This window comes from Stenella coeruleoalba (assembly GCF_951394435.1).
Source record: "Stenella coeruleoalba genome assembly, chromosome: 11".
Taxonomy (NCBI): Eukaryota; Metazoa; Chordata; class Mammalia; order Artiodactyla; family Delphinidae; genus Stenella; species Stenella coeruleoalba.
The window spans coordinates 31468490-31494913 of NC_137157.1; the positions used below are offsets into that span (position 1 = coordinate 31468490).

A 26424-nucleotide genomic window follows, 5' to 3' on the forward strand; every position below is an offset into this window, starting at 1 on the left:
CATGAAGACATAGTTAACGTTTACCAAGCCCCCATATGCATATTCTCTCCCTAGAATGTTCCCATCAAATTTCCACAGCTCATTTTGTTCTTTCACTCAGCACATTTTGAGAAGTATCCTTCTCTCCTTCACTGGATGAGGGCTCATGGATTACAAAATAATTTTCCCATTAATTGTAAGCCTAATGAAGTTTGTAAGGAATGAGCAACCACTCTGCTTCAAAGAGGAAGTGTTATTTGAACCAGGATTTGAATGATGAAAAGGAGATCTCAGGCAGAAAATAGAGAACAAGCTACTACTCCGTGCTAAAAGAACAATGTGAACGCAGGAACAAAGGTGTCAAAGAGAAAATGTTGAGAAGTCCAATATGGCTAGTTGGAAGGAAGTGGCTAGTACAGTTGATGAGTCTAGGGAGCTACAAATGTTGTGGCCAAATTGTGGGGAGCTTCGGATTTTATTCTCTAGGTATGGAGAATCAGAATACATTTATAGACAGTGAGGTGCTGTGCCTAGATTTTTATAGATGCTACAGTAATGTTGGCAGTGATGATGAAGTGGATGGGAAGAGTATATTGGTGAAGTGGATGGGACAGGATGACATTTGATGAATATACTGCAATAGTTTAAATGAGATTCATCAGCTCTGAAGTGAGGCAGTGATAACAGAAATGAATGATACATTTTAGAGGAGATTATTGGAAGTAATTTAAAATTATTTGTTATAATTACTGGAAGTATTAAAATATTTGTCAAATGAATTAATTAATGAATAAATAATATGAGTTATTTCTGCAAAGTTGAATTAATAGTTTTAAGTGTACCAGGAAATTCTTTCTCTAAGATCCATTGGATTCCTTTTTACTCAGGTTTCTACTAGAATGTTTAAATAAGTCTATTCCTTTAGAATTTCTTGATAATCTCACTTTTTCAGTAGGTCATGATGTCTAATAACTTCTAGATTATTTGATATCCATGGACGATAATGATCTTTGTATATTATAATTATCTTCAGGAAACACTCCTTTCTTTTTTTTTTTTTTTTTTTTTTTTGGTACGGGGGCCTCACACTGTTGTGGCCTCTCCCGTTGCGGAGCACAGGCTCCGGAAGCACAGGCTCAGCGGCCATGGCTCACGGGCCTAGCCGCTCTGCAGCATGTGGGATCTTCCCGGACCGGGGCACGAACCCGTATCCCCTGCATCGGCAGGCGGACTCTCAACCACTGCGCCACCAGGGAAGCCCAACACTCCTTTCTTTTTGTCAACCAAATTCCTTCTGATATGTGATCAATATTTATTAACAACACTAAATTGAACATTCTGAGTTAATATTGTAAACATCTCTAGATTTCATAAAAGAGTTAAAAAATATCTCTGATTTGACATCATACAGGCTCAACGTTTTTTCAGGAATGTAATTATTTACTGTTGTTTTTAAATTGGACCTGTGATTAATTTTTAAGCACAATGTAAAGGGAAAAGAAGGCCGACTATCAATAATTTAAGTATTTACTATCCTTGGCAATATTTTCTAACCTTTATTCTATAATCAAGAAAAAACTAAATAAATGAGTTTGATGGTATCCCCTGAATATAAGAAATTTGGGGTTTTTCAAAGAATAGTCTGTGAATGGATATCTTTCATCATTTTTAAGGCTGGCCAAACCAGACACCAATAGGATAAAGGAAACTTCACATTTTTGTAGCTTGTGGCAACTCCATAGGAAGAAGGTAATCTTTCCAATTGACTTTAGCAGGAAAATATCTCAGTGGATTCTGATTAGCCCACCTCAGGTGATATACCCATACCTCACCAATCAGGGGATTGGCCAGACCTGGATCCTAAACCAACCCCTACAGTGAGGGGGGAAGGGGAGGCAAAGCCTTGTGAATGACAATCCCTTCTGAGAGACATGGGATCATCTTGCGTGATTTCTACAAAAGAAAGTGGGATGCTAGTAGCAGAGGAAGAAGAATAGGAGAGTTGTAGAGCAGATAAAAAATCCTAACCGTTGTCCACATGCCTGGATTAGATCATGCCTTTCCACTTACCAACCGAGGGATCTTGAATAAATTACTTAACCTTATTGGTCCTTAGTTTCCTTATTTATCAAACAGAAAAATTATCTCCCTTACATGATTGTTGTGAGAAATTGTTGACGTCGTACAAGCTCTGGGCCTTATCCGATTCCTGCCTCCTGCCTGGCATCAGTAAACTAATTGGAAAAGTATTTAAGAGATTCACTGTGTTCTGCTTACTGTACTAAACACTGAAGATAAACTAATGAGTGAGGACAGTCATAGTCAGTGACTTTAATCAAATAATCACACAAACAAATGTTTCATAAATGCTACGAAAGAGGGAATTCATACTTGAGTTTATAATAAGAGGGGAGTTGATCAAATCAGAGGTTAGGGAAAACCTGCCTGAGGAAGAGAATATAGGGAATATTGAGTTGAGATCTAAAGAATAAGAAAATATCTACTGGGTAAAGAGGAGATTTGAGCAAAGTGGTCTCTGCAGAAGCAGAAGGAAGAGTATAACCAAAGGCTCTGAAATGGGAGGGAACTCTGAGGAACAGAAAAGGTTTCTTGCCTCTGGAGCAGGGAGCACAGCACAAATTGACTTTGGAGAGGCAGGGAGGGGGCCAGACCTGGGAAGCCTTAAATTCTTTGCTTTTCTTTATTCCAAGAGCAATGAATGGCAAGCCACCAGAGTTCTCAGCACAGGAAGTTTTGTGACCAAAGAGTGATGTGTCTAACAGAGGGCAGCCAGAATGGGTGAACAAACAAGAGATGTTTCATACGCACAAGACTTACTAGATTTCCTTACTAAATTAAACCTATCTCTTAACATAAACAACAACAAATGTTAAAGCTCAAAAGAGAAAAATCTTTCCAATAATTAGATTAATCAAAAACAGCATGGTGGACCAACTAGCACTGAAAGTATGCAAGTAAAGACTAGATAATCATGGATAGACTTTCTTCCCAATGTATCAAATGTTGAACTCCCTGCACCCTATAACAGGAGCTACTTTTCTACGAGAAAATATTCCTGATGTTTCCTATCCATTTGGGGCATAGCCCTACCTCTTGTTCACTTTTAAGTAGCTCCTGGTTTTCTTCTGCTAAGGGACTAGAGGCTGGCCTTTGTCTCCTCTCAAAGGCCTACACCGAAGGAAGATCTTTGTCTTTCTGACCCACTTCTGACCTCCTGAAGAGCTTGCCCACAGTCTGTGATTTGCATGCTACCTCTTCTAACCTCTTTGGTATCTGCTTTCATATTCTCTTCATTTTGATTTCAAGTATCATGATTATACAGCATAACTGTAGTGCATCAGTATGAAGGAAACAACAGATACAGTTATGGATGAGAAAGTCAGTGATGATATTAGTGTAGCTAGAAAGCCATTGAGCTGTGGAGGTGGGAGGAGGAGAAAGAACTGAGAGGGAGAAGAAGGGAAGGAGGGAGGAAGGGAAGCGAAGAGAGCAAGTCACTCTAGGAGGTTAGTATATGGAGTCCTGAGATGAATTATCCAGTTGATTGAAAAGAAATTGGGTTGAATTTCTGCTAGGTCTACTCCCCGGTTTCTTTAAACCTGTTCTAACTTATTAGGCTATTCCTTCTTATTGGTTTCATAAAATTAGTACAGTTAGATTGATGTTTGCCAAGCTTCAGTAATTCTACCAATGTCATGATTTTTGTCGTTATACACCTTCCTTTACTACCAGTTATATTTATTTAATGTTATACATTAAACTGCTTTTAAATTGACCCTTCAAATTTCTTTTTTTCTAAGCAATAATCAACTTGGAATCATCTGTTTGATATATGTGGGTTATACATGTATATATTATATACATTTTAAAAATACACATTTTAATTTATACTCATTTGGTAAGATAAAGATGTTCATCAGTGCAGCACCTACAGTCACCTGGGGAGCCTTTGCAGTTATGCATGCCACACTGCTAAACCCCTGATTGGTGGCAAGGTCATAGAGCCTGCAACAGAGTCTGAAATAGAATCAACCTTTCTCAAACCCGTTTCCCTTTCCATTAGACCATAATGATACATTTCAGGAGTGTAACTCCTTTGTGCATAATATATATGCAACTCTTTGGAAGATTCTGGCAGACCAAAATTACTCCTAAAGGCTGGCTGTGTTAAGATTGGGATTGGCAGAGAGGAGTCATTAGTTAAATGATTTTCCTATACCGTCGCATTTGCTTCTGTTTACAGACTTCTTTTCACTTCTGCTTAAAATGGTTTGTAGCACTGTTTCGATTGAAAGTAAAAGTAATTATTTAATACTCTGAACTTTTGGTTTTTTCAAACATTTATTTTCGTAACCATGGAGCGGGAGGTAGTCTCCTAGTCAGAGCTCTGTAGCCACTTGGAGTGAAGCACTTGATGAAGGATGCATAGTGACATAACAAGCCCACATTTCCACTCCATGTTCTCCCTGAATTTGTTCGCTATTGAGTGTGGTGGGGAGAATAATGCACCCCTGCCACGCCCAAAGATGTCAGTGTCCTAATCCCCAGAACCTGTCAATAGGCTATCCTTAATAGCAGAGGGGAATTAAGATTGCAGATGGCATTAATGATGCTAATCAGCTGATTTAGGGAGTATAGTCTGGATTATCCAGGTGGGCCCAAGGTAATCACAAGGCCCTTAGAAGTGGAAGGAGGCAGAAGGGAAGGGCAGAGTGGGTGATGTGAGGACTCAATTCACCACAACTGACTTTGAAGAGGAATGATCCAAAACATCTGGATAGCTTCTAGAAGCCTGGAAAGGCAAGAAAAGGAACTCTCTAGAGCTTCTATAGGGAACACAGCCCTGCCAACACTTAGCCCAGGGAGATCCATTTTGGACTCCTCACCTCCAAACCGTTAAGATAATGAATTTGTGTTGTTTAAAGCAATTAAGTTTTGGTTATTTGTTACAGCAGTGATAGAAAATTAACACAGTGAGCTTCAAATTTTATCTAGTTTCTTGTTTCTCATGGTTATAGGTTTGGCATATTCATTTTGAAAAAAGGCACACTGAACTAATTAAGGCAAATTTGGAATCCTACTCTCTTATTAAAATACCTAATTCCTAAATTTACACATTATTCTTATTTCATAGACTATTGATGTTAATGTCTAGTAAATATTTTCTTTTAAAAATTAATAAAATGCTTTTTAGTGTTCTCCAGTTATAAGAACAAATATAAAAGGGTTTTGGGGCCCGCCTGCGGCAATGAAGACACAGCACAGACTAAAAAAAAAGCGGGGGGGTGGCAGGGGTGGGGTTTGGAGAGTTAATATTTGTTTTAAGTATTTTTTAAAAGCTCTATAGGGGACTTCCCTGGTGGCACAGTGGCTAAGAATCTGCCTGCCAATGCAGGGGACACGGGTTTGATCTCTGGTCCCGGAAGATCTCACGTGGCTCGCTGAGCCTGCGCTCTAGAGCCCCCGAGGCACAACTATTGAAGCTCTGCAGGCCTAGAGCCCATGCTGCGCAACAAGAGAAGCCACCTCAATGTGAAGCCCGAGCACCGCAACCAAGAGTAGCCCCCCGATCGGGCAACTAGAGAAAGCCCACACGCAGCAGCAAAGACTCAACGAAGCCCCAAACAAAGAAACAAACAAAAAGCTGTATAGCCAGGGCTCTGGATTCAAATTAAGTTCTGTCATTTCCTAGCTGTGGTTTGGGAAAATTGACCTAAGACTGTTTCATCAGCTATAAACTGGGAATAAAAATGACAGGGCCTATACAATAGATTTATGGAAAAGATGTGATGAGATAATCTCTGTAAAGTACTTAGTACGGCGCCTGGTATGTAATTAAGTGCATCATATAATGGTTTTATCTACTATTATTGTTGTTGCATTATCTTTCCGACTCCAAAACCTTCTCCAGCAAAAAAGTACAGTTTTCAAAACTCTGGCTGGGTTGGTGAATAACCTATCGCTTCTCTTTCAATCTTAATTTCTAAAGAAGCAGCAGTAAACCATTCTGGAAACAGCATCTCCCTTAGCAGTATTCAATCCTGAGTCAACTGTTATTTCAATGATTAAATATTCATTCACTAAAGTAATTGTTTAAAAACAACAAGGGTAAGACAATGGCCTAACTATATAGATCCTAATTAAGCTTTAAAAACATTTCCATAAAGCAGGACGGGGCGAATTGTTTGCTAGGCCCCCAGTGACCTCTCCCACACCGCCTCTACAGAAAAGCGGGAGCTCCGGGCCCTCGCCAGCGCGCGAGGTATTTCTTCCGTCCCCCGGCGGTGCCAGGTGAGCCCCGGCGGATCTTAAGAGGCCGAGCAGGGACTCTCGACTACCCGCGTGCAGCGCGAGCGGCGGCTGCATGGTGTCCAGCTTCACCCTCGGCGCCCCCGCGCCCTGGTGGCCTCCCGGCCGTGTGCACACGGGCCCCCCGGCGTGGGGACGCTTGGCTTGATTTGTCCAACTCTGGTGTATTCGCGGGGCTCCGGCCGCCCTCCCGGGTCTCCCTCCCGTGGCCCAGCCCAGCCCAGCCTTGCTTCCCCGGAGCTCCGGAAGGGAAGGAGGCGTGTCAGGAGTAGGCGGGAGGGAGCTGTATAAAAGTGCTGGCGGCTCCCCTACCCGGGCTTCACTCGCCGCCTCTCGCCGGGACCGGGAGCGCTCCGCGAAGCACGAGCAGTGGAGAGGGCGCTGCGCTCGGGCTACCCAATGCGTGGACTATCTGCAGCCGCTGCTCATGCAATATGCTGGAGCTCCAGAACAGCTAAACGGAGTTGCCACACCGCTGCCTGGGCTGGATCACAGCGCTGCCTTTCCTTATGAAGAAGACACAAGTGAGTAGGGCGCGTCCGGGAGCTCGCTGGCTCTCCAAGAAAATCGCGCCTGGAGGCCGGCGCGTCCCGGCCCCAAGTGCCAGGGTGTTCGGGGCTGTGCCTGCCGGAAGAGCCTGGAGGGCGCTGGGGAGGCGGGTGTGGCGTGCGAGCCCCAGCCGCCCGGCCCGGGTGAGCCTGGGAGAGGAGGAGTGGGAGTGATGAGAGGGAGCCCGTGTCAAGTTTGGAGCTGTAGCCCTTAAGTTGGGAGCTGTCAGTCGGGAGCCGCAGTTCCTGTAAGATGGAAGGATCTGTCCTTTGGCCGGAGAGTTTAAGTGATTACTGAAAGGCATGTCTTTGCACCGCAGACATTTTCCCGTGGATTTCGGGGACATTACAACAGTTCCCCACGCGCCACGCTCGCTCGCGCACCCAGATTTTTGTGCAGCCCCTGGGTGGGTACCTGGCTCGTGCGGACGCGGGTGCAGCCGCTGGAACTTAGCCAACCCAGAGTTCCTTAGTGGCCGCGTTCCGCTGGGCGGAGAACCTCCCCGGCCAGCCCCGGGAAACTTGACTCCCGCGGCGTCTGCCAGGTTTGCGGCTCTAGGCAAGAGAGCTCTAAAGGGGGTAATACCTCCACATTGCACCCACTTTCTTCCATTACAGAAGAGAAAAAGTTGTTTGTGTGTGTGTTAATGGGCACCTCTGATGGTAGTTATTGAGGTAATTCCCAGTGCTGCAAAATTGTGCATTATACAGAAGCACAGTGGTAAGGCACCGTCCAGGGGTACAATTAGTTTAGTTTGTTTGTTTTCTTGCAGCAGATATCTGGATTTAGAAAGGGCCGCCACCGTACTCCCATGCACAGTTCTTTTTGCCACTGCAGGTCTTACCTCCACTTACTTCTCCCCTTAGGAATTTTTCTGTTATCTGCCGCGGGTTGGGTAAGGCTGCCCTTTCACCCCCCAGAGGTGCTGTCGGAGATAGCAGTTCCTGAAGTGTGTCGAAGGGGTGGAATTGGTGGGGGAAAGGTTGGTACAGATCTTCAGTTTAGAATGTGCTGAAAATGCTTTATTTAATGACATACTTAGTGTCATATTTTAAATAGGTGTCTAGACCTGGGAAGGGTACATATTCAGAGGGGAGTAGGAGGACTCGAGCCCATTGCACCCGTGTGGAAAAGGGCAGGAGGGAGGGACGTGGCCTGGAAGAAATTTTTGTGTAGTCTCTAGGGCAGCTGCCCAAGACCGAGGAGAGGAGCGGAGCGCAAGTTCCTCTCCTGCAAGCAGGTTAGTTTATAGGCAAAGCACCTGGGATCACCACAGCGGGCTGTTGAAATGCAAATGTTAAAGACTGGCAACAGAAGAGAAGTTTTAATCTAATTACTTGATTCGTACATGCTTTCTGCTTTGTGGAATAATAAGCATGGGCGGACGGGGAACCAATTCTTTGTTATAGTAGCATCTGCTCACGTGAATGGTAGTGGTGAGATGTGGGTGGAGAAACCGCTACCTTCTAGTTCAGGAAAAGAGCCTAAACCTTCCTATTTAAACAAGATCACTGGAGACAGATCAGGTTAATGACCAACAATCCAAAGGGGGGCGATGTACTATCAAGTCACTTTGAGAGTCAGTAGGATTGATGATCCTTGCACCCTTGCTTTGCAAAACAAAAGTGAGCTCTGTAATCTCCTTTCTCACTTTGATTAAATGGCTGTGTAAATTGGATTACATGGGATAATTCCATTGAAAACTAGAAAGAGGTCAAACTAGCCTGAAACTCCTTGGTGTTAGTGACTCAGTACTGCTGACCAGAGACACTGCAGGCAGCTAAATATTTTAGAAATGTGACCTGCTCAGGCCGAGTAAAAGTGCAAGCCCTTTGGGGGAACTTGCTGCTGTTAAAGGACTGAAGGCAAAGGAGGGCAGTGCCCTTGGTGAATGAAGGCATTCATTGCCTGGGATCTAATGACCTTCAAGGTTTCCTTTAAAGATACGTCTAGCAATTCCATATTCTTGCCACAGAAAAAGGGGACCCTGGAAATAGCATGAAATCAATGAAATAATCAGTGAAAATGGGGGAGGGTGCTTAGATCCTCATTCATATTGTTAAATTTTCTAATCCAAAAGTTACAAAGAAATTTCCTGTGCACCTCTGTATGGATGGAGAGTAGCATAAGGAAATCTGACATTAAGTTGTAAGATTGTTCTACTGAATCTAATGTTATATTTGCCAGGGAGGAATATCTATTAACATTCAATAGTTTAAATAATCATTTGTAAAGATGGCATCAATTCCAGAGTTCTGTTATAAAACAAACAGTTGTGTACCCTTCCATTACCCAAGATATAAAATGAGAATTTAATGATAATTTTAAAAATACACTTGAATTGTGCATCTCTCCAAGAATCACAGGGACACCAGGCATTCTGGACTTTCAGTCAAGCTAAATAAATGTGGAAATGCACCAACAACCACTTGAGGTTTGATAAATGATTCTTTAATTTATTTAGCACGTGTGATGAACTTTTAGCATATGGGAAATAATTACATGGGCAGTAGTCGTGAGGAGCAATTTTAACAATAAGTTTAGTCACAAGTCTACAGAAATGAAAGCATTTTGTGTTTTTCAGATTTCTGAATGTATTTTATCCATATTGTGTGGTTTTACGTTTTCTGAAGGGAATTGTGTCTCTGGCTTAGAAAGAACATTATTTCAATGTATAATCATTTTTTTCAATGTAATACTCTGATAAACTGGTATATTAAATAACAATTGGACATTAATTTGCAAGACCAGTTAGAAAAGTGCTGGGCTTCCCTGGTGGCGCAGTGGTTGAGAGTCCTTCTGCCGTTGCAGGGGACACGGGTTTGTGCCCCGGTCCGGGAAGATCCCACATGCCCTGGAGCGGCTGGGCCCGTGAGCCATGGCCGCTGAGCCTGCGCGTCCGGAGCCTGTGCTCCGCAACAGGAGAGGCCGTAACAGTGAGAAGCCCGCGTACAGCAAAAAAAAAAATAAATAAATAAAAGTGCTATCAGTTTAACAGGGCTGGTGCCATGTTTATTGATGTTGTACTTACATTTTAGTTTTTTTTTTTTTTTTTTTTTTTTTTTTTGCAGTACGCGGGCCTCTCACTGCTGTGGCCTCTCCCGGCCCAGCCGCCCCGCGGCACGTGGGATCTTCCCGGACCGGGGCACGAACCCGTGTCCCCTGCATTGACAGGTGGACTCTCAACCACTGCGCCACCAGGGAAGCCCACATTTTAGTTTTGAGATGGTCTGGTCTGTGAGAGTTTTCATGACTGCTGTCAGTTTTAGAAATATGAAGATAGGAAAAATTCATCTGGCGAACGGTGTAGAAAAGGCCATTTTAGGCACACATTAGTTCTCAGAAGAAGCAAATAGAATGTTTATTAGCTTTTGTTTTTCCAGAGAAAATATCCCTCTTTTGTCTGTATGAAGTTTGTCATCTGGGTGATGATGCAAGTTTACAGAAAAATTTAACATTTATGAAAAGAGCATTTTTAAATTTTGTCCTTAAAATCACTCCATTTGGAATGTGTGCTTTGAACAATCCTAATTTTTGTAGCTTTTAATTGATAGATTCTGCCAAGACTTTAAAACTCAAGTGCTAAGTCGATTACATGCAACATAAAACAAGGAAAATAACCATATGGAAGTCTGAAGGCCCGGCCCAAGCCAAACCAATTAAAATCGCCAAATTTTATTTATATCTAACTGCTGATTTGGAGATCGCAAGTTATGAATCACATTTATGCTATCATGATAGGGTTATTGAAATCTTTCCATCACCACCAATAACATTAAAAAAAAATTCTCCCCAAATAGCTAGTCTGAAACTGGAGGTTTCTTGCATGGTCCGGCGAGCCCCACTGAGTGTGCCCTTCCCCCACCATGTCTAGGGAACACCTGAGATATAGTGGAGCGATCTTAGGTTCTAGCTTTTCAAGACTTTGATTCTAATTCCTGTCTTACCACTGGTAAGACAAATGACTTTAGGCACATGGTTTAACTTCTTGGGATTTCCATTTTGCAATCTGTACAATGATTATAAAATAGTTATAAAGATCTGTAAGGATTAAATGAGATTTTATATATGTCTGTATCCCAGCACAGTGGCTTACTGTAGTTACAGTCTGAATTTATTATCCCCGAGAAGAGAATTGCCTGCCGACTAACTTAAAAGCCAGAAAAAAACTAGCTTTTGCAGGTAAATGTTGCTTAACCATCAAAGCACAGAGACCAAATTTTCATAAATCTGGATCTCTGCATTCAGCCTTATAAACTGATACCTGTTTGTACTATCAAATCAGGAATGTATGAAAAGAAAGGTTATCTGTGGCAGGAGAGATGATAAATGCTTTAAAGTTTTTCTTCTTTTTTTTTTTTTTTAGATGTTGGGGGTAGGATTTTATTAATTTATTTATTTTTGGCTGTGTTGGGTCCTCGTCTCTGTGCGAGGGCTTTCTCTAGTTGTGGCAAGCGGGTGCCACTCCTCATCGCGGTGCACGGGCCTCTCACTATGGCGGCTCCCTTGCTGCGGAGCACGGGCTCCAGACGCGCAGGCTCAGTAGCTGTGGCTCACGGGCCTAGCTGCTCCACGGCATGTGAGATCCTCCCAGACCAGGGCTCGAAGCCGTGTCCCCTGCATTAGCAGGCAGACTCCCAACCACTGCGCCACCAGGGAAGCCCTAAAGTTTTTCTTAAAAAGTGAAAGTAAGAGTTAAAATTGAAAATAGGAATCGAAAATGGGAATATAATCACCATCTCTGATTAACTTTCATATTTCCATACTTTTGCTTTCTAAGTGCCTCTTGTCTGATTCTGAGGGTTTATTTTATTTCATTTTAGACTAAAGAGACTGGGTCAGTCTCCTGTCCTTGGTGTTCGTGAACTTGCTCTTCAGAGTGAGGACAAGCATTCGTGTCTGCAGTGTGTCTTTATTGTCTTTATCAGGCAACATGTAGTGACATTTTAATTTTTTTCATTATGCAAGTTTGGGAGATTTTTTTTTCTTTTCTCAGTTTCCTTAATGTTCCCTTTCGTAAATTAGGGTAAGGCATTTGGATATAAATCTGTCAGGAGTGATCTTTTATCTTTGTTTTCTAGTACATGAATCATGAGCACCTGCAGGAGACTCTTTGGTGTTAGCCACCTGTGTAGTCAGAACAATTTATAAAACAAATTGAAGGAACACCAGGATGCTTTTATAATATATGCTGTTTTCAGGGTTATTTTATTTAGACTTTGTCTCATAGAAACCATTGACTATAGACTTACTGATTTATAGATGCAGTGAGATGTTTTTGCCTTTTCACTTAATTATGGGCATGATAAAAACTGTTTACAGGGGCTGGGAGTTGGAGAGAATTGTCATTATCCCATCTCTACCTATTTCCTTCTGTCCAGAAAAATGGAGGTGATAGGGGGTGATTTTCTTATAATTAGGCCTCATGGATCTTTTTCTAAAATTGCAGTGTGTGTCATCTAAAGGAAGACTGTCTGTTACGTAACTCTCTTTGTCTTTTGACTACATTTTACTATTTTTTTCTAGGCTGCCACATTGACTTGGTTATTAGGGGATGGAGTTCATTTATTAGCGCAGATACTATGTTGTATGACTTCGGGAAGACATTTGAATCTCTCTGGACCTCAGTTTCCTCCACTGTAAAATGAGAGAGTAGGACTAGGTGATTTCTAAGTGCCTTCCAGTTCTAGAATTCTCTGTGTCTAAGGTAGTAGTAAAATAGATGTTTGAACCAGATGGCATTTTAGCTTCCTTTGGTTCCGAGATTCATGTAGTCATTGCTTTGGTGTGAATAGAAATTTTAACCCTTTTTTTATGATGATAAAGCAGCCAATGGGGAGAAATGAAGGAGATTTCAACTTAGACTATTCTACTTTTAGCCTTTTCACCTGCTACTTGATATTCCTCTATAACAAGAATGGTATTTGCACTTGCTATCTGGGCAATATCCGTAGTTGAAAGGGATCTTTACTTTCTCTCTCCCAATCTTTAAATCCTCTAAGTGAAGAAGAATCATAAGGCAAAGTCAGACAGCCAGAGGACGTCATCTTACATAACTAATGAATGTCTGCCTCCCGTATTTGCTCATTGTTTCTACCCCTGCGGTCTCCAATATCTGTGTGCGTGGAGAAGAAATGGAGAGAATTTGATCCTGTAGTGGAAAGAACTTCCGTGCAGGGAATCAGAGGTATGGACCCTGCACTTGGTTCTGGCTCCAGGGCCGGTCACTGGATCTTCATAGTCTTGGGCAAGTCACTGAGCCTCAGTAATATTGTGCCCTAGAGTTAATCCTGAGAAGAGTGAAGGGAAGAGGTCTGCAGCTGGAGACACAGAGGCTGAAAAAGGAGGTAGCAGCCCTTCTGCCTCTGGGAAAGACAGTTTCTGTGGATGGCACGTTGCCGAGTCTCAGTCTCTCCTTGCCCTGACTTTTTGCAGGTCTGGACCCCCTCCTCCAGGCAAGAGACCACGGATTCCGCAGAAAATAGAGCTGTGACAATGATGATAATGCTCTAAGCACCAGCAAAATCTAGTGAACTTCCTGCTAAAACCGTGTTCAGAATTGAGGCAATGATCCAGACACTTAAAAAAAAAGTAGCAGTAGCTATCTTTCATTTATCTGGATGAAGGAATTCAGCACTTGACTTTGCAGGTGTAGCTGTTGCCTTGGGGCTTGGAGGGCTGCTGATTAGAATGTAGTCTCTAAGGGGGCAGTTAGGGTACCTTTTCTGTGTTCCTGGTGCACAGACAGCAGCTCAAAAATCTGACAGTGGCCTTGCAAAGAATGCCTTTGCTCTCTAGGGTGACCAAGCAAAAGGGTGCACAAGACGAGAGAGCGAGAGCAAAGCCATCGTCAGTGCTCACTGGAAAAAGTAAGCCCCAGCCTCCTTCACCTTTGCAGAAAGGGCATCCCCACTGTATAATGTACCCTGACTGCATACTGTGCCCCCACTGGAGACCAGGGAGGACAGAGCACAGCCTGAAGGGGGCCGTTGTTTGTCTTGCATACACATACTCTGTTGCCCTTTCAGGAGCGGAAGTTCATCTTTTGTTTAAAAGCCCTGTGGGTGCTTAGCACTTTTGCCTCTTTTTCCTCTTGACTTGAAATCTCTGAAGCCAAGGACCTTTCCATTTAAGTGCCTTTACTAAAGTCCAGGGCTGAATCACATCTTGTAATTGGCCTGTTTCTTCTAAATACCAGTGTTTGAGTGGTCGTAAACCAGGTTGCCTCTAAAAATTACAGCTTAATAGTGGTTGTCTATTGTGAGGAACCCCGTTGTGCTGAGTTTTCCACTGTTTACTTGGGGTCCCTTTCGCAAAGCCTTCCTATACAGCTACCTTGTGAAAAAACAGATTCCTTGATTTCCAAGAAGAGTGTTGCAAAGAAAGTAGGTTGTGTTTATAAAGGCCTTGCACCCTTCCTGGTATGCGTTGTCCATATGGATGGCTGTTAAAATTTACATTCACTGCCGAACTTTAGATGGGAGGAGGGAGGCAGGGTAGAGGTGCTTCATATAAAAGGGTTTCTAATGTGATCTAGAAAACCCAAGGATTGCAAAACAAACCCCGGCAGTCACACATCGTTATTTATGGTTCTGTGTTAAACCTACAGTTTAACACTTCTGAAATAGTCAACACGTTAGGGATTTCCATTTTTGATGACCGACTAAAACCTCTGTGATTACTTTAGTTTGGATCTCTGGCGATTTTAGAAAGCTGCTATCTTCAGCCAGCCCTACCCAGAGATCTCTGATGTGTTCTGTTAGGTGGAGAACTAACACAGGTCATTCTACTGTTTGTTAGAAAGATAAATTATCACAGTAAAAGGAGCTGGGCTGGTGCTTTCTGCTTCCAGGTGGTGCAAAGGGGTTGCTAAAATGCAGGGATAATAAAGTAGTTAGAAAACGTTCATGAAGAATCAAAAGGACGATATTAGTATAATGTTTTTAGTGCTGGATGAGATTAATTCTGTGTAGAAAAGCATCAAACGACAAAATAGGGTTTATATAATCCTTCCATTGTTACGCAACAAATTGTAACAGTTTTGTTTTCTCTAATTCCTAACCCCTGCCCAGGAAAATACTTTAAAAGTTTAGGACACATTTGTTTATAATGTACTACGGCCATAATGGTACTCTACCTCTTAACAGTACTAGAAAATAGTGGACTATAAAAAATAGTTCCCCGTTTGAAATTTGGATCTTTCTTAGTCTTAAACAATTCCATAGACTTTTATCGATTTGACCATTTATTGTTTGCATTTCTGTATAAATGTCACACATAAATGATTCAGCTTGAAGGAATGAAATTTACTACAGTCTGTGTCAAGCATTTGACATTTAAATGTGTATCCATTTTAAATACTTTCATGATTGTTTTGTAAAATCAAATCACCCTGATAATAAGATCATGCCAAAATGGCATTTAGTAGAAAACAGTTCCAAGATGAATTCAAAGAACTTTTCTTCTGGGAGGTAGGTACTGTTTTCTTTAAACCCCAATTCACAGATGAGGAAAAGGTCTTTAACGTGCCAACTCCAAGTGTTTTATGGTCATGATTAACACCCAAAGAGATTTAGCTGTCACTGCCACAGTATATTAGTGCGGCCTATTCAGAACCTCAAAGATACACGTTCTGCTTATAGGAACATTAAATCAAAAACAAACACAATTCAGATATTAAAAACAGTTGCCTGTAATAGTTGGCAACAAAAATTTTGTGATTCCAGTTACCTAGCAGAGTGGCTCATACTAGAGGTTCAGTGAACACAGATGGAATGTTGTTGAATAAATAAATGCCTGATTTCAGGTTGTTAAGTGCCAACAACCTTTTTTAGAAACCTTTTTCTTTTTTTTTTTAACAGAAGGCAAATTTTAACTACTGTCCTGGCTCTGTTATACACAGATGTGTCTGGTTGATGATTAGAAAGGCTACTTTGTTCCCCATTTACAGTATTAATTTTCAGTGAATGTGCACTATTATTTACTAAGTGAAACTGGTGGGCATGTGAGAATACAGAAAACACTGGACTGAATCAAATGTAGTAGTGGTTCGGCCTCTTACTAGCAGTGTGCCCTTCAGTAAGTGTTTCTCTCTGAACTTTTCCTTCCCAATCTTTAAAATGGGTGCAGAAATAACTTATCTATTGGTAGTACTGATGTCGTGATTAAGTGAGACAGGCTGTGTAAGGGCACAGGTACTTGCTCTTAGTAAATAATCAGTTCCTTCTCTGCAAGAGGAGGGAATCATGGAAGCTTTCAGCAAATCCACATGCTGTAAGACATAAATTCATTGTTCACAGTTCCTGCCTTTGGCTATAGGGCTTGCATGAATAAATGAATTAAAATAATAGAGCTTAATACCTTAACTGCCTTATTTATACACAATCTACCTTCTTTAACACTCGCAAGCACTCTTAGCAAATTAAACAAAATTTTCCTCCAATTTTACCCCCTTTATCTTTCTCCCCTTTCTACGAAAGGCAACAATTATACAAAATAGGCCAAAAGACAAGCTGCTTAAGAAGAGAAAGGATAGGGGACTTCCCTGGCAGTCCAGTGGCTAAGACTCTGCACTTCCAATGCATGGGGCATGGTTTTGATCCCTGGTCCGGGAACTAAGATCCCACATGCCACGGGGCACGGCCAAAAAAAAAACAAGAGAAAGAATGAATAAGACTAGTTAATATGTTAATATCCGTTGATTACTCACTATAGATGAGGCACCAGGCCACAAACTGCACAGGAATATCTCATTTGATTCTAGCCAAAAAAAAAAAAAAATGTTATGAAAGAGAGATTATTGATCTCATTTTTTTTAACAAGGAAACTAAAGTTCAGAGAGATTAAGAACACTTAACCAAGATTAAAAGGGAAAAAAATTGCAAGTAAGTGGAAGAGCTTGGATTTGGAGCCAAGTCTGCTTAATTCTTTTTTTTTTCCGGGTCTCTCACTGTCGTGGCCTCTCCCGTTGCGGAGCACAGGCTCCGGCCGCGCAGGCTCAGCGGCCATGGCTCACGGGCCCAGCCGCTCCGCGGCACGTGGGATCCTCCCGGACCGGGGCACGAAACCGTGTCCCCTGCATCGGCAGGCGGACTCTCAACCACTGCGCCACCAGGGAAGCCCAAGCCTATTTAATTCTAAAAACTAGATTCCATTGGACCACGTCAATGGAATGGACCCATATTTAAATATACATATACATACGATCTGTAAGACTCAAGCCTTTTTTTTAAAAAAATTTGCGGGTGAAGATGATGGTTTTTTAATCTTATAAGGGGAAGGTTGAGAGCAAGCGAAGCAGGGTTCCCGGGAGAGCGAGAGGTTGCTTCTGATGCAGCTTGTCAGGACCACGCAGGAGGGTAAATGGCTGTGAAGAGCAGCAGCACCTCCACAAGTCGGGGATCCAGGGTTTGGTCCCCAGCCTCTCCCACCTCAGTCTCCTTAGCCATCGAATGCCTGCGTCAGCTGACCTGTTGTGTGCGAGGTCCTTATAAACTGGAAAAATGCCATTTTAATTTATGGAATTAAGAATTACTGCCGAAACCTTGGTGTCTTTCAAATAAAATGGTACTTTTCTTGGCAGAGGGGAGGTTTTTAAATATTTGAAAATTGTGTTGCAAAATAACTTCTTGGGGGATAAAAGATGCTCCGGGGATTACTTTAATCAGTTTGCTCTATTTTCATGCTGTTTCCAAACACAATTTTAGGTGGCGGTGATCATTTTTAGAAAACCACTTAATAATGTCTTTATGCTTATGTCTGTTTGTTAAAGCTACCAGCCATTAAAGTTGTGACCTTTGCTTTGTAATTCCTTGTCAGTCCAACCGCATGAATAGTAAAAATTCATTTTCTGCATTGATGTTAGATTTTTTGAAACAATTGACTGTTGGAGCACCCTTAGGGGCAGCATCGCTATGTAATTTATCAGTTTAGTGGAAATGAAGTTGTTTAAAAGGTTGCTAAAAGGTCCTGGAATCATTTGAACGCAGGTGAAGGAAACAACAGAACAGAGGTGTGATGAACCAAATAGACTGCAGTTAGATGACCCACTTTGGTTGGCTAATCCTCTGAGCCTCGGTTTCCCTATCTGCCAAAGAGAGAGGGCAGGAGTACATTTCTCAAAGGTGGTTGTGAAGATTAAATGAAAGAATCCACAAAAAGCCCTTAGTCCAGTGCCGGGCACCTAGGAAATCCTAAATAAATATTCACTCTGATCTTCAGCATTAAACAAATGGTAAGCTTATCAACAGTGGTGACTCCTTTCTTAAGAAAGTGACTTTAATTACAAAGTCTCCATTGTCAGAATGAAAGGGAAAGTTCAAGCAATTTATCCAAATACCTCAGGCTTGGAATTCACTTTAGCCCTGAATAATTGTTTTCATTCTCTACTTTAACCAAAAACTGAAAAAGAGCTAAATGTGTATAATTATAATCGCAAGATAGTTTACCTAGAGCAAAGTTACTTCTTTCTATCCTGTGCCCAAGGTCACAGAGCTAATACATGGCGGAGCTGACTTATGAACCAGGCGGTCTGGAACTAGAGCCTACATTCCTAAACGCTATGCTATGCTTGGAATTGGGGGGACAGAACATGAGTCCTTCCCATGAATTGGTGAGTGATCTACTTCTCCCTATCTGGGAGGAGAAGTCATTTTCTGCATCAACAGAAATATAGCCACTTGTCAAGGGAGAAAGGAAAGAGCATGGCTTTTGTGTCAAAAGCACCAAGGTTTTACGTCTGGCTCTAGCTTGCCAAGGGATCTTAAGCAAATTATTTAACTTTGCTTAACCTTCTCTTAAACTGAATTTCCTTTTCTGTAAAATGGAATAATAATACTTTGTAGCTTTTTAACCTGGAAATAGGATGTTGCATACCTGCTTTGTGATTGTCACTCACAGAATTGTACTATTATAAAAAAAGTACTTTTCAGACTTAACACATTTTCCTGCTATACTATTAAGAACTAAGTTGTGTTTGTACAAATGTTTGACTCATTGGCCTCATGTAGACACTCAAAGGAGCATGGACTTTGGAGTTAGAATGAGGCTTAAGTCCTTAGCTCTGTTAGTCACCAAGACCCACGTGCATGTTATTTACTTTCTTTCTCAATGTCCTCATATGTATAATGGGGTGGTAAGGATACTATTACGTGGTTGGAAGAATACAAGATTAAATGAGATAATATATGGAAATTGGCTGACCCAGAACTGATGTTCAGTAAGTAGTATCTCTAATCTTTAGGGACTGGATTATGCCAGCTAACAGATCAGTATGGATCAGTCTACTCTGTCTGTTTGCTTCACTTGTGTGATGGCTATAATTTATTTAAACTTGTTGTCGTTGAAAAGCAGAGAGAGATTATGGGTGATTATGTGAAATTGGATTGTGTGACCGTGAACTGAGATTAGTAAGGGTCTGGATCTGGGTCAGCATCCCCCTTTGTAACCAACAATGCTGATGCATGACTTGGCTGTGTCACCAGTTATTGTGTGTGTTGTTCCATTCAGAGGCCTACGGTCATACTTATTATTCTAAGCCTTGAGTAATGAAAAATTCAAACTTTCTAAATACATGAAAGCTTTGAGTTTATTAATGTCTTCCAAAATGAGCCGCACACTACTTTATATAGTATGTATTAATAGCTTTGGAGACGCATAGATCTGGCGTCACCTCTTCAAATGGGATGACTTTGAATCATTCTTCTAACATTCTGATTTTCTCATTTCTAAAATGACATTTATAATAGTGTTTAACTTCTCACATGGTTTTGAGGATTAAATGAGCCAGTACATGAGAAGGGTTATTTCATGCTGGGTACCCAGAAAACCTAGGTAAATGCTAGCTGCTTTCAAGAAAAATTCATTTTTGCATTCAAAGTAGGTTGTGGTTTTTTTTTTTTTTTTTTGCTCTTGTTTTTGTTTTTTTTTTCTTTGCATGTGTTGAATTTAGTTAAGGGTGTAGGATCAACAGTTTGGGAATGTTTGCATTATAAATCCAGGTTTTTCTTGTGGGTGATGGTATTTAGAGTTTAAGGGCTTGATTGTCCAGGTTAATCTTCAAGTAAGTTTTGTATCAATCAAGACAGACGCACGTTACTTTTATCTGTCCATTACTTCAGGTAAACAAGCATTCCATTCTTGTACAGAACATTAAACTGTTAAGTTCCTTTTGATGGACTTGTTCAAAGCACTTGTGAAAGACAGAAAACAGCTCCTGTTTTCTGACATTGTATAATCTGAACGCTCTTTCTAGAGGTTTCTTGACTGAATCTTTGACTATCACTACCTCAAAAATTAAGTTATCAACCCAGACAAGTGTGAAGTAACTTTGGGTTCAGTTTAGAGTAGGATCTAACACAACAATTTGAGCCAAGACTCAAGTGAAACCAAAAAGCAAAAATTTTTTAAACGTTGAAAAAGGAAAAAGTCTACATCCATTCTTTTAAGGCCCAAAGGAGAATGGGACAGAATCATTGGTTTTTATAAGTCACTTAAGAGGAGGGCTGGATTATAAAGGGACTTAGCTTCGCATATTTCCTTGAAATGTGTGTCCTGGCACTTGGTGGGGCAAGGCAGGAAAGTCAGAACAAGCGCTTGCTGACTGTATAGGAGATCCACATCCTGAATTCAACTATGTGGTGTTGATATGGGGTTCATCCCTCCGAGGGTATACATTTTGTTATCCAACAAAATGAAGAGTGAATTCTGTAATTTTAAAGATTCTCTCTAATGCACACAATCTAGATTATTAATGGAATGCTGACTACCCTGGTTAAAATCCTCCATTGACTTTACATTACCTGCAGGATAAAGTCCAAACCCTCAACACACTGTACAAGATTCTCTGTGATCGGCTGTTGCTTATCTCTACTGCTCCCTGAGTGGTAAATTTCATGCTGGCGTCACTTAACGAAGTACAGTGAAATAGTGACATATTCCACAACTGCATTTGGTCTTGAAAGCCCTGGTAGCCCCTCTTCATCCTCCAGCTGGTCTAGCTGAGATGGTTCCTCCTCTTGGAAGTCCTCCCTGAAGGCTGTTTGCCCTTCCTCCCTGCCCCCGCTTTCCTTGTGTTTAGTGATCTTACCCCGCGCTTCTATAGCATTAAAAAAAAAATCATATAGGGCTTCCCTGGTGGCGCAGTGGTTGAGAGTCCGCCTGCCGATGCAGGGGACACGGGTTCGTGCCCCGTTCTGGGAAGATCCCACATGCCACGGAGTGGCTGGGCCCATGAGCCGTGGCCGCTGAGCCTGCGCGTCCGGAGCCTGTGCTCCGCAACAGGAGAGGCCACAACAGTGAGAGGCCCGCGTACCGCAAAACAAACAAACAAACAAACAAACAAAATCATATATTGAAAACAATATAATGAAATTATATTCTTACTTACCTGTCTACCTGGCTAAATTGCCTCATGCTGGTATCCCCAGCTAGTGGTGCAACACCAAAATCTTAGTAAAGGTTTTTGGAACCCAACTATGAGTTAATGAATCACGTGAGATATATCTTTGACTGAATCTTTGACTATAGCATTCTAAGCATGGATCTGAGTACTTATCGGTTTTATGCCTGCTGACCTCAATTGACACATGGGTTGGCACCAAGGAGGGTTATTTGGAAGGTAGGAGGAACATTACTATCACGCATTGATGTCATACATAGGAAACGCATATAACTGTACTCAGTACCACCTGGCACAAACATATGTTGTTCAAACATAATTCTGTTTGGAGAGAGAAGTGGGCCACTTGGGGTTGTAGAAGAGGGTAGAGACCGTGGATTAATAAAAGAGGAAGGTGGGGGGCAAGTTGCTGGCCATTTTTAAGGAAATAACACAATAGGTTGAATAGCAGGTGCCAGATGGTGCTTGCTAATTCAAGATTATAGAGGGTATAAGAGCCAGAAAGGATTTTAGTACCTAATCAGCTGCTGATGATGAAGAAAATGCTGATTGTGATGCTTATTCCATGTGCCAGGTCCTGAGCTAAGTGTGTTACATACTTTCATCTCCCCTGATTCTCTCCACCTATGAGGGTGGTTATATCCTTCCATTTACAGAAGAGGAATGTGGGCTTAGGAAGGTTGTGCAAGTCGCTCAGCATCTTACAACTAGTTAGTCTTAAACCCAGTCTGTTTGCTTAGTATTAGTATTGCTGACATCTTCTCTTTTTGCCTAGGTAAGATGTTTTTCTTGATACATAATAATGAATAAGACTGTTATAAATAAAGTAAATGAATTCTTCTTCCCAGCTCACCCACATTCAAAAAGCTTCCTTTCGTATTTTCTTTCCACAGTTTGTGTTGGTTAATGGTTAGCCAGTGCAATAGACAAGGAAAGGATGTTGTGTAGTTTTAGATTCTGATGTGTATAATCTCTAGCAAGAAATTGATGAAATAAATATGAGGCAATAGACAATATGAGAATTTTAGATGGTTCATTTTAAATGATATTTGTGGATTTAAGACTGATGTAGTTAAGGAATTTAGCAAAAACGATGTTTCATTACTCAAGATCAAAGACATATTTAAGTGTGGAGGAAGAAAGTTGGAGAAGGATTTAATAAGTGATGTTTTCAAATTTCATCTGTGATTAGAAGCCACCATCTTAGTGACCCAAGGCAATGATACAACTGCTTTACAATTCAGTGCTCTAAAGTTAACCGTTTTTACATTTGTGTACTTTAAAAAATTCACAAAACTATTGGGTTGGCCAAAAAGTTCGTTTGGGTTTTTTCATAACATCTTACCGAAAAACCCAAATGAACTTTTTGGGCAACCCAATGTTTTGACGCCAAGTTTTCAAAAGTTCTGAAGTTGGTAAAGTTATGCAACCTTACAGCATGGCCTGTTTTACCTTTTCTCTTTTTCTGTTCTTTTAAATCAGGTAAGCTGCTTGGTTTTTTGTGTAAACTGAAAGGTTATCATTTCTGAAAGCCATAAAACTTTTTCTAGTTTTGGATAATAATTACATAACAAGGAGCAGAATCTACCTCCTGTCTCAATTTACAAACAAAGTTTCCAAAAAGGACCATAAATGAGAAGAGGAGATGACACACAAAAATTAAACAATGAAGTGGATGTGCAAAATGGCTTGTGCAGCTTTGGCACTTGAATCATACAGCAGCTGAAGCATCTTTTAAATTTCATTTAGCTGGATACACGGCCCTGTCTTCATTTCCTGAGATTCCCATTCTCTCCTATATGTTGAGAGAATCTCTTTGCCTTCCAAGCAGTCTTCCTGTTTACATATATTCCTCCAGCCACTTTTGATTCCGCAGCAAAGCAGCTGCTTTGAAAAAAGCCCAAAGGATAATCTTGCAATGGATACTCACTCATCTTCTTTCCTGACCCAAGGAGAAAGTTCCTTTTTATTTTCCCCTAGCATTATTTAGAGTTAGGACTTGAGCAGGGTTTAAAGTACATTTTCCATATTCTTCTTTTGTTTTATTAAACAAGAAAGCTTAATTGATAATCTTCCCAGGTTGTCTTGGAGGAAGAATTTCATAACACAAAATAGTTGACATTTACTTTGAAGATTGTTAACTCAGAACCTTTTAAAAAATAGTAATAATAAACTGTGTGATGCCACTGCTCGCATCCTGATACGTTGTAAAAAGTCTTCTTTTTGATTTCTGTCCTACATCTTCCTTCTCTGCTGAATTCGGAGTCTCTTCCTACATAGTGACATTACGGAGATTGCTCAGCACAACTCCATGATGTCATGGTGAAAAATCGGAATAAAAGAGTTGCCACTTAATCATGCTTATTAGCATGAAAATGCAATAATAAAGCCTATTTTGGAGGGGGGTGGTGAAGGGGAGTGTCATTTGAGTCCACTCCTGAGTAGTCTGGCATGCAACTTTCTGTTTCTTGCAAACAAGTCTTGTCAGAGGGGAACAGTGATATTATGCCTGTGTTACTCTGAAGAAAAGGTAGTTGATTTTATTCTTTAGTCAAGCTAGGAATGGGTCTGGATGACGTAAAAAAGAATAATTTAGTTCTGTGAGTGTGAGCTTTTTTTTTTTCTTTTGCCTTCTCTGGTAGGGATGACAGATAAGTCATCCAGTGCTTTGAGAAGAGATAAGATTAGCATTTAAAAGCTTAACCTATGTCATCACTTCTGAACACGCCTGCTCCCAAGTGAAATCATATTCCTTGCATGTGTTTCCCAGTGCAGAATCACCATGAATAATTTCTTATACATGGCTGCTTTAGAAATTTTGATGGATTGCAGCTCATTGGGAGAGAGGAAGAAATTTATAGATGCATCTTATATTGAATTCTAAATGACGTGCAGAATTGGAGACCTCTCAGAGACTTCCACTGAACTTACTGTAGGAAAGTGTCTGCATTCCAGGTCTGTGGGGTTTTTTTTTGTTTTTCTGTTTTGTTTTGTTTTGCCCCCGTTGAGTCAGTAAAGCAAAGTAGCTACACGTGATACTCATCTAGTTCCTTTAGAAAGGGAATCTGGGGATTTTATAGGTGGGTCTGCGCTTTGGGTCATTATCACATTTTGGCCACATCTGCCAGTGAAGGCATTTTCCACTGGTTGTTCATAAAAAATAATTTATTTAAAAATATACAGTTTATTGAGCATTTACTACAATCAGAGCACTGTGCTAGAGGCTAAAGCTACAGCAGTGAGCAAAACACATTATTCCTGCTCTTCACGGGGCTTACAGTCTATCCCTGGTTTTATATCCTAATTTTCCATTTTCCTGGGGCTAGAGAAGTATTTAAAGGTGCAAAGAAAAAGTTTAAAAGTTCAAACTGAGAAGCATTTATCTAATGTCACATTTTGGATAATTAAGAGAATGTTGCAACATTACTCACCCTTGTTATCATTAAGGTTTAGTAGTTGTTGGACCCAAGAGTAGGAAGGAGGATAATCGTTTATGCCTAGTGGATGAGCAAAACTCTTCTGTTTATCCTTCATTCATTCATTCAACAAATATTTATGAAAGGCTTGTCTGTACTCAGCACTGCTCTACCCACTTTGGACGAAACAGTGAGGGACAGAAAGTACTTGCCTTATGGGACTCAAACTCGAGCAGGAGACAGGTAACAAGCACAACTGGTGGATGATGTTGCAATTCCGTTGTGTGATAGGGCCACCATCTGCTAAGGAGTGAATCACACTGTCCTGACTTCATTTGTGCCCCATTTAACACACCTGAATTTATTCTCTATTCAGACAGTTTAGAGAGTGCTACCACAATGGTCCGTACTATATGAAAGAGAATTTGATGGTAGGAGTATTTGAGCAATTCAAGGTGCTAGAGATAAGAAAGGTGAACAAGAATAGTGTAATTCTCGTCCTCACCCCATTTGCACACTTGTCAGAAGGAACAGGTGAGAGTAAACGAATTGGGTTATCATCAGTTTCTTATTTCTGATGAAAAGTGCTTCGGTGGAAATAAAACTGATCTGAGAGTGCTGGAGCTGCTTAAGGCAGGTCACCTGAGAAGGCTTTTCCTAGAAGGTGATAGCTGAACTGAAGCCTGAAGGATCAGAACAACTTGCCTCTTTCAGAGCCCAGGAGGGAGAAAGCTTGTAACTAAGTGCAAAGGGCTTAAGGCAGGAATACATTCCCGGTGTTTCAGGAACAGAAAGGAGGCCAGTGTAGCTGGAGTATGGTGTGGGAAGAGGGCATGGTGAGAATGAGCATGGAGGTGGGCAAGTCTACGTTAAATAGGGCCTTGTATACCTTGAGCAGGAGTTTGTATTTTATCGTAAATGTAATGGAAAAGCATTCAGAGTCTGCAAGCAGGTGGTGATGTTTTGCATTCCCTGAAGACCACAGTCTTGTGGGTAGCAAGCATGGAAGCAAAGAAGGCTATTTAGGGGGTCCTTGCAGTCTTGCAGGCAGGAGTAGGGAAGCTCGGCACAAGCTGTAGTGGTACAAGATGAGACGGAGGGAAGTGAATGTTTCAGGATTTATTTTGCTGGTAGAACTAATAGCACTTGACAGAGTGGATATGGAACTAGGGAAATGGGAAGGATCAAGGATGGTGCTCAGAGTTGTGGCTTGAACCACCAGGCTTCAATTTTGGAAATGACATTACTGGGGATGCTTGTTCTAGGTGTGGTTGAAAAGACAGCAGTGATAATAACCATCATGGACATTTATGAGGGTGAACTGGCTGTCAGATGCTATATACCAAGTGTCTATATAACTTTGTGCGAAGTTTGTGAAGTAAGTTCTATTATTAGGCCCATAATACAGGTGAGGAAGCTGAAGCACAGAAAGATGAATAACTTTCCAAAGGCCACAAGGTTAGTCAGTGGCAGAGTAGAGATTAAAGCTAGGGCAGCCTGATTCTAGAATCACCGCCTCCCAGCCCCCCACTCTATACCGTTCTCTGTGCTTGAGTAAACACACTTTGTTTTCTTAAGCCATCTTGGATTATTACTGAAGCTAAAGTTGACTTTTGAAACTCTACTATTCAGGTTAACATTCACCCATTGCCCAAACAATTCAGTCTCACTTTTGCTCCAGGTAGAGATGAGCCTGCCCGCTTTGGGAGAGCTGATCCCAAATCCAAGCCCAAGGGTCAGTTTCACAACCTC

General features: G+C 41.4%; 1 protein-coding gene across 5 annotated transcripts in view; it reads left to right on the forward strand.

The window, feature by feature from the left end:
• Positions 1–6628: 6628 nt before the first annotated feature.
• Positions 6629–26424, forward strand: part of KITLG (KIT ligand) — an 88618-nt gene continuing 68822 nt past the window's right edge. For 3 of the 5 annotated variants that reach the window (XM_079938136.1, XM_079938139.1, XM_079938138.1), the window contains exon 1: positions 18383–18469. In XM_079938136.1, coding sequence (XP_079794262.1) covers positions 18419–18469 — 51 coding nt within the window. In that variant the 5' untranslated portion in view covers positions 18383–18418. Of the gene's footprint in view, positions 6834–18382; positions 18470–26424 lie in introns of those variants that run through there. The other 2 variants (XM_079938137.1, XM_079938140.1) reach the window with 1 other exon arrangement.